Here is a 12,168-nt window from a genome sequence, read left to right on the forward strand (position 1 = left end):
ATTCAGAACTGAAATATTTTGTCCCTCATTGTATCGCGGCTCGCGAACTGTTTCTGCAGATGTCATTTTCCCCCACCCCGGTCCCAGAGAGAGAGGGGGCACAGGACAGTGTATCTAACACACCCCGGTCCCAGAGAGAGAGAGAGAGAGTGGGGAAAGGACAGTGTATCTAACACACCCTGGTCCCAGAGAGAGAGGGGGGGGAAAGGACAGTGTATCTAACACACCCCGGTCCCAGAGAGAGAGAGAGAGAGAGAGGGGGGAAAGGACAGTGTATCTAACACACCCCGGTCCCAGAGAGAGAGAGAGGGGGGAAAGGACAGTGTATCTAACACACCCCGGTCCCAGAGAGAGAGAGAGGGGGGAAAGGACAGTGTATCTAACACACCCCGGTCCCAGAGAGAGAGAGGGGGGAAAGGACAGTGTATCTAACACACCCCGGTCCCAGAGAGAGAGAGGGGGGAAAGGACAGTGTATCTAACACACCCAGAGAGAATGGGGAGAGGCAGAGAGAGGGAGAGATGGACTGATAGACTGTTGGTGGGGGAGAAAGGAGAAAAAGACAGGCTGGGCGGCGAGAGATAGGGCGGACAAAGAGACAGACAGAGAGGGAGAGAAACATAGTGGAACCAGTGAATGGATTAATGTCGGTTTCCTTGCTGAACGTGGATGTTTGAGAGGTAGAGAGTGAGTGTGTGAGAGAGAGAGAGTGGGTGTGTGTGTGAGGCTAAAGTCCTCGAGGTGGGGCAGCAGGAACGTGCAGATTCTGGGAGGGGAAACCCCGAACAGAACGACAACGACAGGCAGGAGAACCGTCCGAATGGCTGTGTTTATTCCGAGGCTGCCTACCAATCTTCCTGACAAAACAAGGTGGGAAGGGAGGGCGAGAGTGCGGGGAGTGGGACAGACAGAGCTCCGTGCTCTCTCTGTGTGTGTCTCTCTCCCCTCACTGCTCCATCTCGTCGTCCCGCTGCTGAGGCAACGTCCTCTCCCCCTCCTTGTCGTCCTCCTCTGAACGTCGCGCCGATCGCCTCAGCGCCCACATGGTCTCTTGGAGGAGGGAGCTGGGAGGTGTCCACAACATGATCTCCATGCAGGGTCGCTTTCTGAGGGGTGGGGGGTGGGGGGGGAGGGTGAAATACAGGCAGGAACCGTCAGCGTCAAACATGTCTGCACTCCCGTTCCCCCCCCCACCCCCCCCACTATCAACATCCTGGGGGTTCCCATTGAGAGAGAATCTAACCATCGCCCCCTTGACGTTCAATGGTGTTACCGTCACTGAATCCCCCCCTCCCCCCCCCCCACTATCAACATCCTGGGGGTCCCCATTGAGAGAGAATCTAACCATCGCCCCCTTGACGTTCAATGGTGTTACCATCACTGAATCCCCCCTCCCCCCCCCAACTATCAACATCCTGGGGGTTCCCATTGAGAGAGAATCTAACCATCGCCCCCTTGACGTTCAATGGTGTTACCGTCACTGAATCCCCCCTCCCCCCCCCAACTATCAACATCCTGGGGGTTCCCATTGAGAGAGAATCTAACCATCGCCCCCTTGACGTTCAATGGTGTTACCGTCACTGAATCCCCCCCTGCCCCCCACTATCAACATCCTGGGGGTTCCCATTGAGAGAGAATCTAACCATCGCCCCCTTGACGTTCAATGGTGTTACCGTCACTGAATCCTCCCTCCCCCCACTATCAACATCCTGGGGGTTCCCATTGAGAGAGAATCTAACCATCGCCCCCCCTTGACGTTCAATGGCGTTACCGTCACTGAATCCCCCCCTCCCCCCCCCCACTATCAACATCCTGGGGGTTCCCATTGAGAGAGAATCTAACCATCGCCCCCCCTTGACGTTCAATGGTGTTACCGTCACTGAATCCCCCCCCTCCCCCCCCCCCCCGGCTATCAACATCCTGGGAGGGGAGTTAGATGGTCTTCCAGCAACATTTCAAGATGGCGGCTCCCCCCACCCTGTCAAAGGGGGTCGATGAGGGGCGGGGTGCGAGCGGCTGGGGCCTACCCACCTGCGAGTCTAAAAGGAAAGACGCCGGACTCACATGGATTCCAGAATGTTCCGGGGCAGGATCTCGTCCGGGGGGGTCTGTAACCTCCTCTGCAGCTCGGGGGACATGACGATGACGTGGCTGTCACTCATGTCAAACATCCCCTCAACGATCACGTCTCTCCCTTCACCCGCCTCGGAGTTCCAGCCCCCGCCTCCCTCCGGGTCAACTCTGAGGGGGTGGGAGAGAGGGAATGTGTGTGAGAGAGAGAGAGAGAGAGAGAGAGACACAGAGTGTGTGAGAGTGATAGAGAGAGTGTGTAAGGGTGATAGAGAGAGAGAGTGTGAGGGTGATAGAGAAAGAGAGAGAGAGCGTGTGAGGGTGATAGAGAGAGTGAGAGAAAGAGAGAGAGTGTGAGGGTGATAGAGGGTGAGAGAGAGAGAGTGTGAGGGTGATAGAGAGAGAGAGTGTAAGGTGATAGAGAGAGAGAGAGTGTGAGGGATAGAGAGAGAGTGTGAGGTGATAGAGAGAGAGAGAGAGGGAGAGTGTGAGGGTGATAGAGAGGGAGAGAGAGAGAGAGAGAGAAAGTGTGAGGGTGATAGACACAGAGAGAGGGAGAGAGAGTGTGATGGAGAGTGAGAAAAAGAGAGCGAGAGTGTGAGGGTGTGTGAGGGTGATAGAGAAAGAGAGAGACTGTGAGGGTGAAAGAGAGAGATGGAGAGACAGAGAGAGAGACAGACATAGAAGGGGCTGGAGGGGGTTACAGGGATAGGGAGGGGGTGTAGGGGGGTTACAGAGATAGGGAGGGGGTGTAGGGGGTTACAGAGATAGGGAGGGAGTGTAGGGGGGTTACAGAGATAGGGAGGGGGTGTAGGGGGGTGACAGGGATAGGGAGGGGGTGTAGGGGGGTTACAGGGATAGGGAGGGGGTGTAGGGGGTTACAGAGATAGGGAGGGGGTGTAGGGGGTGACAGGGATAGGGAGGGGGTGTAGGGGGTGACAGGGATAGGGAGGGGGGTGTAGGGGGGTTACAGAGATAGGGAGGGGGTGTAGGGGGTTACAGAGATAGGGAGGGGGTGTAGGGGGGTTACAGAGATAGGGAGGGGGTGTAGGGGGTGACAGGGATAGGGAGGGGAGTGTTCTGTGTGTCGGTACCTGGTGTTCTGGCTGTGGGCACTGTGCCCGCTCTCTGAGGTGCCCTTTCCCGTCGCGATGGGGAGCCCATTGGTTCCGTAAACGTGATCGTTACTGAGACTGAGGCGTCTAAAGTGAGCCATCATGGCTTCCTCCGACAGGAAGTGCTTACAGCACGGACCCCTGGGAGAAATTACCGCACAGTTACCACCCAGGGACGGGGAGACGGGAACCGCGCTCCCGGCACCGACCCAGGGACGGGGAGACGGGAACCGCGCTCCCGGGGTCCGACCCAGGGACGGGGAGACGGGAACCGCGCTCCCGGCACCGACCCAGGGACGGGGAGACGGGAACCGCGCTCCCGGCACCGACCCAGGGACGGGGAGACGGGAACCGCGCTCCCGGAGCGGGGTCCCACCCAGGGACGGGGAGACTGGAACCGCGCTCCCGGAGCGGGGTCCGACCCAGGGACGGGGAGACGGGAACCGCGCTCCCGGGGACCGACCCAGGGACGGGGAGACGGGAACCGCGCTCCCGGGGACCGACCCAGGGACGGGGAGACGGGAACCGCGCTCCCGGCACCGACCCAGGGACGGGGAGACGGGAACCGCGCTCCCGGGGACCGACCCAGGGACGGGGAGACGGGAACCGCGCTCCCGGAGCGGGGTCCGACCCAGGGACGGGGAGACGGGAACCGCGCTCCCGGAGCGGGGTCCGACCCAGGGGACGGGGAGACGGGAACCGCGCTCCCGGAGCGTGTCCGACCCAGGGACGGGGCGACGGGAACCACGCTCCCGGAGCGTGTCCGACCCAGGGACGGGAAGTCTCCGAACTTACTCCTGGTCCGTCTCGTTGTGACGTTTTACGTTTGTTCGAGGGGAATGCTCTCCCGTTCTGCAAAACAAAGAAACGCAACATCAGAGTAAAGCTCCCTCTACACTGTCCCCCCCATCCCAGGGACAGGGACGGTACCGGGATAAATACTCACCGGCCTGCTCCGGTGAAGGGAACAGCCCCTGGGTTGATGTGGGACCAGGGCATGGAGGGTGGTACTTCCAGTCTCCAAGGCTGGCACTGGGGCGGGCAGACCCGGAACCTGTGCCCCGACCGCGCGTGACAGCGCCTGGGCGTCTCCGTCACGGTCAGCGTCTCCCTCCTGGGCCTGAGGCACGGCCAGTGCGCCCCATGCTTGGTCATTGCCGCCCCCTCCCAGGTGGACTGCTGAGCCGATGCCGCGCCCTCCCAGCACGGGCTCTCCCCAGTCACTGTGTAGTTCCCAGGCACAGCGCCGTCAGACCTGGGAGGGAGAGACGGAGTGGAAGAGAGGGGGAAGGAGAGGTGGAAGAGAGGGAAAGAGAGAGGGAGGGGTAAGGAAGAGAGAGAGAGCCAGGAGGGAAGGGGGGAGAGAGAGAGAGAGAGGGAAGGAAGAGGGAGGGGGAAGGAAGTGGGAGAGGGAGAGTGAGAGAGAGAGGGAAGGAAGAGGGAGGGGGAAGGAAGTGGGAGAGGGAGAGTGAGAGAGAGAGGGAAGGAAGAGGGAGGGGGAGAGAGAGAGAAGGAAGAGGGAGTGAGAGTGAGAGAAAGACAGAGGGAAGGAAGAAGGCGAGAGAAGGAGGGGGGGAAGGAAAAGGGGGCAAGAGAGAGAGAGGAGGGAGCGGGGGAAGGGGGGAAGAGAGAGAGAGAGTGGGAAGGAAGTGGGAGAGGGAGAGTGAGAGAGAGAGAAGGAGGGAGCATGAGTGGGGGGAGGAAGAGAGAGAGAGAGGGATGAGAGTGAGGACAGAGGGAGAGAGAGTGTGAGAGAAATGGAGAGAGACGCAGGGGAGAGGGAGTGAAAGGGGGGATGGAGAGAGAGAGAGGGGGGATGGAGAGAGAGAGAGAGAGAGAGAGAGGGGGGAAGAGAGAGAGAGAGAGAGAGAGGGGGGGGAGAGAGAGAGAGAGAGAGAGTGTGAGATTGACACACACAGAGGGGGTGAACGAGGTGTGTGCTGTACAGAGCCCTCCCTCACACCCCCCTACCAACCCCCACCCCCCCCCACCATGCCCACACCTATCAGCCCAGCCGACTGTTAGCGATTCTGGCCGATGTCCCAGAGCGTGGGAGATCCCAGGGCCTGGTGTCCCTGTGCATGAATCACCCGGACCAGTGTCAAACATTCCCTGCTGTGTGGAAACAGGCCATTAGGCCCAACAAGTCCACACTGACCCTCAACGAGTGACCCACCCAAACCCCAACCCTATTATTTGTCATTTACCCCTAACTGACCCACCCTAACCTGTACATCCCTGGGCACTACGGGACAATTTCCCCACGGCCAATCCCACCCTAACCTGTACATCCCTGGGCACTACGGGACAATTTCCCCACGGCCAATCCCACCCTAACCTGTACATCCCTGGGCACTACGGGACAATTTCCCCACGGCCGATCCCACCCTAACCTGTACATCCCTGGGCACTACGGGACAATTTCCCCACGGCCGATCCCACCCTAACCTGCACATCCCTGGGCACTACGGGACAATTTCCTCACGGCCAATCCCACCCTAACCTGCACATCCCTGGGCACTACGGGACAATTTCCCCACGGCCAATCCCACCCTAACCCGCACATCCCTGGGCACTACGGGACAATTTCCCCACGGCCAATCCCACCCTAACCCGCACATCCCTGGGCACTACGGGACAATTTCCCCACGGCCAATCCCACCCTAACCCGCACATCCCTGGGCACTACGGGACAATTTCCCCAAGGCCAATCCCACCCTAACCTGCACATCCCTGGGCACCACGGGACAATTTCCCCGCGGCCAACCCACCCTAACCTGTACATCCCTGGGCACTACGGGACAATTTCCCCACGGCCAATCCCACCCTAACCTGTACATCCCTGGGCACTACGGGACAATTTCCCCACGGCCAATCCCACCCTAACCTGTACATCCCTGTGGGTGTCACTGGGTCTCACTGTCCCATTGGGTGTCACTGGGTTGAATTGGGTCCCATTGGGTTTCACAGCGTCCCAATGGTTCCCACTGGGTGTCACTGGTTCCTACTGGATCCCATTGGGTGTCACTCTCCCATTGGATCCCATTGGGTGTCACTGGTCCCAATTGGATCCCATGGGGTGTCACTCACTCCCAATGGATCCCACTGGGTGTCACTGGATCCCATTGGGTGTCACTCACTCCCATTGGGTGTCACTGGTCCCAATGGGATCCCTTTGGGTGTCACTGGGTCCCATTGGGTGTCTTTGGATCCCATTGGGTGTCACTCACTTCCATTGGTCCCACTGGATTCCATTGGGTGTCACTGGTACCAATTGGATCCCATTGGGTGTCAGTGGGTCCCATTGGGTGTCACTGGTACCAATTGGATCCCATTGGGTGTCACTGGGTCCCATTGGGTGTCACTGGATCCCATTGGGTGTCACTGGGTCCCATTGGGTGTCACTGGTACCAATTGGATCCCATTGGGTGTCACTGGGTCCCATTGGGTGTCACTGGGTCCCATTGGGTGTCTTTGGATCCCATTGGGTGTCACTCACTCCCATTGGTCCCACTGGATTCCATCGGGTGTCACTGGTACCAACTGGGTCCCATTGGGTGTCACTGGTACCAATTGGATCCCATTGGGTGTCACTGGGTCCCATTGGGTGTCACTCACTCCCATTGGGTGTCACTCACTCCTACTGGGTCCCATTGGGTGTAACTCACTCCCACTGGGTGTCACTGGGTCCCATTGGGTGTCACTCGGTCCCATTGGGTGTCACTGGGTCCCACTGGGTGTCACTGGGTCCCAATGGGGGCAGTCCCGTCACTGGGTCCCACTGGGTGTCACTCACTCCCATTGGGTGTCACTGGGTCCCACTGGCTCCCACTGGGGGCGGTCCCGTCACTGGGTGTCACTGGCTCCCATTGGGTGTCACTGGGTCCCACTGGGTCCCATTGGGTGTCACTCACTTCCATTGGGTGTCACTGGGTCCCACTGGATCCCACTGGGTGTCACTGGCTCCCATTGGGTGTCACTGGGTCCCACTGGATCCCACTGGGTGTCACTGGCTCCCACTGGGTGTCACTCACTCCCACTGGGTGTCACTGGGTCCCACTGGGTGTCACTCACTCCCACTGGGTGTCACTCACTCCCACTGGGTGTCACTGGGGGCGGTCCTATCACTGGGTGTCAATTAGTGTCAATAACGCCGCCATCTTACTAGGCCGCAAGCCTCGTCCTCGCGTAGAACGCCGGCCCCGGGCCCCGCCCGCCCGCCCCATCGCCTCTGCTACACCCGGCCCTCGGCTCCCCACCCCCACCCTCCCCCACTCCCCCCCCCCCAGGCCACAAGGGGGGACAGAGACCCTCACACAGAAACCCCGCGACCCCCTCAACCAGCGCCTCCCGCCCGGAAGCTGGGAGGACCACGGCCCGCTCCGCCCCAGGGGTCCCATCTTGCCGCCGGCCGCCCCCCCTCACCCTCCTCGTCGGCGCTGCCGGGCCATCTTGGCCCGCCCGCGACTTCCTCGGCGCTGGAGGACCCGCCGAGGTCCTCCGGCTCAGCCGAGGTCCTCCGGCTCAGCGGCTCCGCCCTAGCGGCCGGGAGGTGCAACGCGTCGCTGCTCCACCTCGCCCAGGGGGGGAAAGAAGAGGTGCTGCATTCTTATGCCTCCTTCCACGTCCCCCACTCAAATAAAAAGAATAAACTTGCAGCCCCCACCGCTCAGGGGTGCTGCACCCCAGAGGCCGGGAGGGGGATTACTTAGACCCGTCCCCCGTTCCCCTCTCTTCTCGCTCAGAGGTTAGAAGTACTGCATTCGTATATCTCCTTGCACGTTCGCGCCCAACTCAAAAGTAAAGGGCAGTCCTCCTGCTCCGCGCTGCCGCCCTAGCAGCCAGGAGGTGGAGCACAGTGACCCTCCAAGATCCCCTCTCTTCTGACTCAGGAGAGGTGCTGCATTCTCATATCTCCTTGCCCGTCCCCTACTCCGAAAGAACGCACAGTCCGCCCATTCAGCAGTGCCGTTCTGGCCCCCAGGAGGAGCGGCACATTGACCCCCCCATCCCCTCCCCTAGCTCCGGGGTGGGTAGAGAGGTGCTGCATTCTTATACTGACCTCCACATTCCCCTACCCCACTTAATCATGAAGTCATAGAGATGTAGAGCAGGGAAACAGACCCTTCGGCCCAACCCTGTCCATGCTGACCAGATATCCCACCCCAATCTAGTCCCACCCCCCAGCACCCGGCCCCTATCCCCCCCCAAACCCTTCCTATTCATATACCCATCCAAATACCCCTTAAATGTAGTCATTGTCCCAGCCCCCACCACATCCTCTGGCAGCTCATTCCACACACGCACCACCCTCTGGGGGAAAAAGTTGCCCCTTAGGTCCCTTTTATATCTTTCCCCCTCTCCCCCTAACCCTACGCCCCTCTAGTTCTGGACTCCCCCACCCCAGGGAGAAAAGACCTTGTCTATTTACCCTATCCATGTCCCCCTTGTGATTTTATAACCCTCTAGTTCTGGACTCCCCCACCCCAGGGAGAAAAGACCTTGTCTATTTACCCTATCCATGTCCCCCTCGTGATTTTATAACCCTCTAGTTCTGGGCTCCCCCACCCCAGGGGGAACAGACCTTGTCTATTTACCCTATCCATGTCCCCCTCGTGATTTTATAACCCTCTAGTTCTGGGCTCCCCCCACCCCAGGGGGAACAGACCTTGTCTATTTACCCTATCCATGTCCCCCTCATGATGTTATAAACCTCTATAAGGTCACCCCCTCAGCCTCCGACGCTCCAGGGAAAACAGCCCCAGCCTGTTCAGCCTCTCCCTGTAGCTCAGACCCTCCAACATCCTTGTCAATCTTTTCTGAACCCTTTCCCAACATCTTCCCGATAGGAAGGAGACCAGAATTGCACACAATATTCCAACAGTGGCCCCTAACCAATGTCCTGTACAGCCGCAACGTGACCCTCCCAACTCCTGTACTCAATACTCTGACCAATAAAGGAAAGCGTACCAAACGCTGCCTTCACTATCCTATCCACCTGCGACTCCACTTTCAAGGAGCTATGAACCTGCACTCCAAGGTCTCTGTGTTCAGCAACACTCCCCAGGACCTGACCATTAAGTGGATAAGTCCTGCTAAGATTTGCTTTCCCAAAATGCAGCACCTCGCATTGATCTGAATTAAACTCCATCTGCCACTTCTCGGCCCATTGGCCCATCTGGTCCAGATCCTGTTGTAATCGGAGGGGAACCCTCTTCGCTGTCCACTCCCCCTCCAATTTTGGGGTCCTCCGCAAACTTACTAACTGTCCCTCTTATGCTCGCATCCAAATCATTGATATAAATGAGGAAAAGTAGAGGGTCCCGCACCGATCCCTGTGGCACTCCCCTGGTCACAGGCCTCCAGTCTGAAAGCCCTCACACTCAGAAATGTTCCACTCCAGAGTGGAGGAGGAGGAGGAATATATGGACCCTCTCCCATCCCCTCTCTTATCGCTCAACGACAGGAATGGAGGTGCTGCATTCCTATATCTCCTTGCATGTCCCCCCCCCCCAACTCAAAAAAAGAATGCACAGCCCTCCTGCTCAGGAGCGCCGCCCTCGGGGCCAGGAGGTGGAATGCACTGACCCTCCAAAAACACCATCTCTTCTGACACAGAGGCAGCAAGAGAGGTGCTACATTCTTATATCTCCTTCCTCATCCCGCCCCTCCCCCCCCCCCCCCCAAGCTTGGAAAATAATGTTCAATCCTCCCACTCAGGAGTGCTGCCCTCCAGAGGCCAGAAGCTGGAATGCACTGATCCTCCCCAAACCCGTTGCATTCTCTAATCGCCTTCCACATCCCCTTCCCCTCCCCACTTCAGGTCCTCTCACTCATCGGTGTTACCTCCAACACTCGGGAGAAAGGATCCCGTGACCCCCACCATTTGCGACCTCCTACTCCCTCGACTTGTGCAGAGGGAGAACGGAGGTCCCGCATTCTTATATCTCCTTCCACATTCCCCACCCGAAAAAAAAAGAGACCCATCACTTCAATCTTCCCAATCCTGTCTTCATGGTCATAGGTCCTGCATTCGCATATCTCCTTCCCTGTTCTTTCACCCTAAAAATGAAAACGTTTCTGCTTCCCCGACTCCTGTTGCTCAGAGGTCCTGCATTCGCATATCTCCTTCCGTGTTCTTTCACCCTAACGTTTCTGCTTCCCCGACTCCCGTTGCTCAGAGGTCCTGCATTCGCGTATCTCCTTCCACATCACCCCACGCTCCGAATAAAAAACAAAGTGGGCCCATTGGGGGGGGGGGGGGGGTCCCACTCCACAGCAGTGCCCCCACAGGCCAGGAAGACTCTCCCGGCCCACCTTCCCTTTCCTCTCGCTCAGAAAGGGGGGAACCGGAGGTTGTGAATTCTCATACGTCCTAACCCGTCCACCTCTTCCCCCCACCCACCATCGAAAAGGCAAAAACATCCCGGAGAGGAGGGACTGGAGGAGGAGCAGGGAGAGAACGGACCCAAAGTGGGGGAAACTTTGGGCACAGCGCGATCCCACAGGTGGCGAATGGCCGAACCGATCCTCGTTCCCTGATGCTTCAGTGGCGTTAAAACCGACCTCCCTCCCATCCCCCCCTCCCCTCCCCCGCGGAGAGGCAGAACGAATTTATAATTTGAAAAAAAAATTGGTGAAATGGATGGAGGGGAAGTGGGGAGGAATCAATTCGATTGTTTTATCCACTCAGCGCCCCCTCCCGCCAATCTCCTCGCGAGAAGGTGGTGAGCCGCCATCTTGAATCGGTGCTGTTGGCGGAACCACGATGCACCTGTGCAGTGGAGCTCCAGCGACGGCAGCGTTCCCAGCGTCTCGGCTGTCCCTCGACCTTCCAGGTGGACGTTCCTGAGGGGGTGTGCTAGGCGCTGCCAAGAGGAAGCTTGGCGAATTCACGGAGGACGTCCTGTAGACGCTGGTGCTACTGCGCCTCAGGGCCGGGGGGGGGGAGGGGAGGGAGAAGGGGTGTGTGTGGGTGGACGGAGGGAGCAGGACTGGTGCCAGTCAAAGGGGGAGAAGAGGGCGCTCTGTCCCAGACGGTACGGAGTTTCTCCAGCGCCGTCGAGTAGTTCCCCCTCTCCCACGACCGGGGAGTATTTAATCGCTCTCCCTGACGCGCTGATGGTGGGGATAGGGCTTTGAGGGTAGAGGGAGTGAGGAGGGCAGTTCCTCGCTGCAGGGTTCCCAGCCTCTGACCTGCTCCTGGTGACCCAGGATTGAGATGGGGCTGGGGTCCGGGTCAGTTTCTGCCCAATGGGAACCCCCAGGATGTTGATAGTGGGGGGGGGGGAGGGGGGATTCAGTGACGGTAACGCCATTGAACGTCAAGGGGGCGATGGTTAGATTCTCTCTCAATGGGACCCCCCAGGATGTTGATAGTGGGGGGGGGAGGGGGGATTCAGTGACGGTAACGCCATTGAACGTCAAGGGGGCGATGGTTAGATTCTCTCTCAATGGGAGGGTGGTGCCGGGGATGGAAGGGGCTGGCATACGCAGGAGAGGGTATACAGTTGGCGAACGCGAAGCCCCACCCCGAGAGCAGCGTTCTCGTAATTTCACCGCGTTGAGGGCTCGGCCTTTACTGTGGGACTGGCCAATGGCAGAGCGGAGTTGGCGCGATGATCCATTGGAGGCATGGACAGGTCTGGGCGAAATCGCAAACCCTCAGCCACCGCCACAGAGTGCTCGCCTGGAGCACTGGAGGCCACTCAGCCCGGCTCTCTCTCTCTCTCTCTCTCTGCTAGTCCCCAAAGCGCCACCCGATCTCCCTCCGGGCCCCCACAGCCCCCTCCTCTCTCCCTCCCTCAGCCATCTCATTCCTCGATCCGGCTCCCTTCCGAACAGGAAAGTCTGCGTTGGCTCCGTCCAGCTCCCTCACCACGACAGGTGGGGGGGGGGGGGGAAAGGGGTGGGGGGTGGGGGGGAAGAGGGAGGGAGAGGGAGCGATGGGAGGGGGGGGGAAGGGGGGGGAGGGAAGCGAGAG

General features: G+C 59.2%; 2 protein-coding genes across 7 annotated transcripts in view; both read right to left on the reverse strand.

Annotated features, from left to right (window-relative positions):
* Nucleotides 1-810: 810 nt before the first annotated feature.
* Nucleotides 811-7,700, reverse strand: LOC132810748 (uncharacterized). Of its 6 annotated transcripts, none has more exons than XM_060822690.1 (6): nt 7,611-7,700; nt 4,132-4,440; nt 3,981-4,037; nt 3,165-3,326; nt 2,065-2,241; nt 811-1,106 (listed from the first exon to the last, which is right to left on the reverse strand). In XM_060822690.1, the coding sequence occupies exons 1-6, from the start codon at nt 7,634-7,636 to the stop codon at nt 947-949; spliced, it is 891 nt and encodes a 296-aa protein (XP_060678673.1). In that variant the 5' UTR covers nt 7,637-7,700; the 3' UTR covers nt 811-946. The 6 variants fall into 6 exon arrangements, with proteins under 6 accessions (XP_060678673.1, XP_060678676.1, XP_060678675.1 ...); XM_060822693.1 differs by lacking the exon at nt 7,611-7,700 and adding an exon at nt 7,502-7,591; XM_060822692.1 differs by lacking the exon at nt 7,611-7,700 and adding an exon at nt 7,496-7,591.
* A 3,152-nt stretch (nt 7,701-10,852) lies between these two features.
* Nucleotides 10,853-12,168, reverse strand: part of thoc6 (THO complex 6) — a 12,456-nt gene continuing 11,140 nt past the window's right edge. Inside the window, exon 12 of the mRNA XM_060822698.1 lies at nt 10,853-11,053. Coding sequence (XP_060678681.1) covers nt 10,853-11,053 — 201 coding nt within the window. The remainder of the gene's footprint in view (nt 11,054-12,168) is intronic.

This window comes from Hemiscyllium ocellatum, unplaced genomic scaffold (assembly GCF_020745735.1).
Source record: "Hemiscyllium ocellatum isolate sHemOce1 unplaced genomic scaffold, sHemOce1.pat.X.cur. scaffold_1867_pat_ctg1, whole genome shotgun sequence".
Taxonomy (NCBI): domain Eukaryota; kingdom Metazoa; phylum Chordata; class Chondrichthyes; order Orectolobiformes; family Hemiscylliidae; genus Hemiscyllium; species Hemiscyllium ocellatum.

What these genes read in the sequence shown, in the direction of transcription:
- LOC132810748 (XM_060822688.1), bottom strand. Translation starts at nt 6,540, where the DNA reads ATGGGACCCAGTGACACCCAATGGGATCCAATTGGTACCAGTGACACC. An exon ending in CACAACGAGACGGACCAGGA is followed by an intron (nt 3,327 to 3,980) that starts GTAAGTTCGGAG and finishes AATTTCTCCCAG; the next exon opens with GGGTCCGTGCTGTAAGCACT. An exon ending in GCCCACAGCCAGAACACCAG is followed by an intron (nt 2,242 to 3,164) that starts GTACCGACACAC and finishes CCACCCCCTCAG; the next exon opens with AGTTGACCCGGAGGGAGGCG.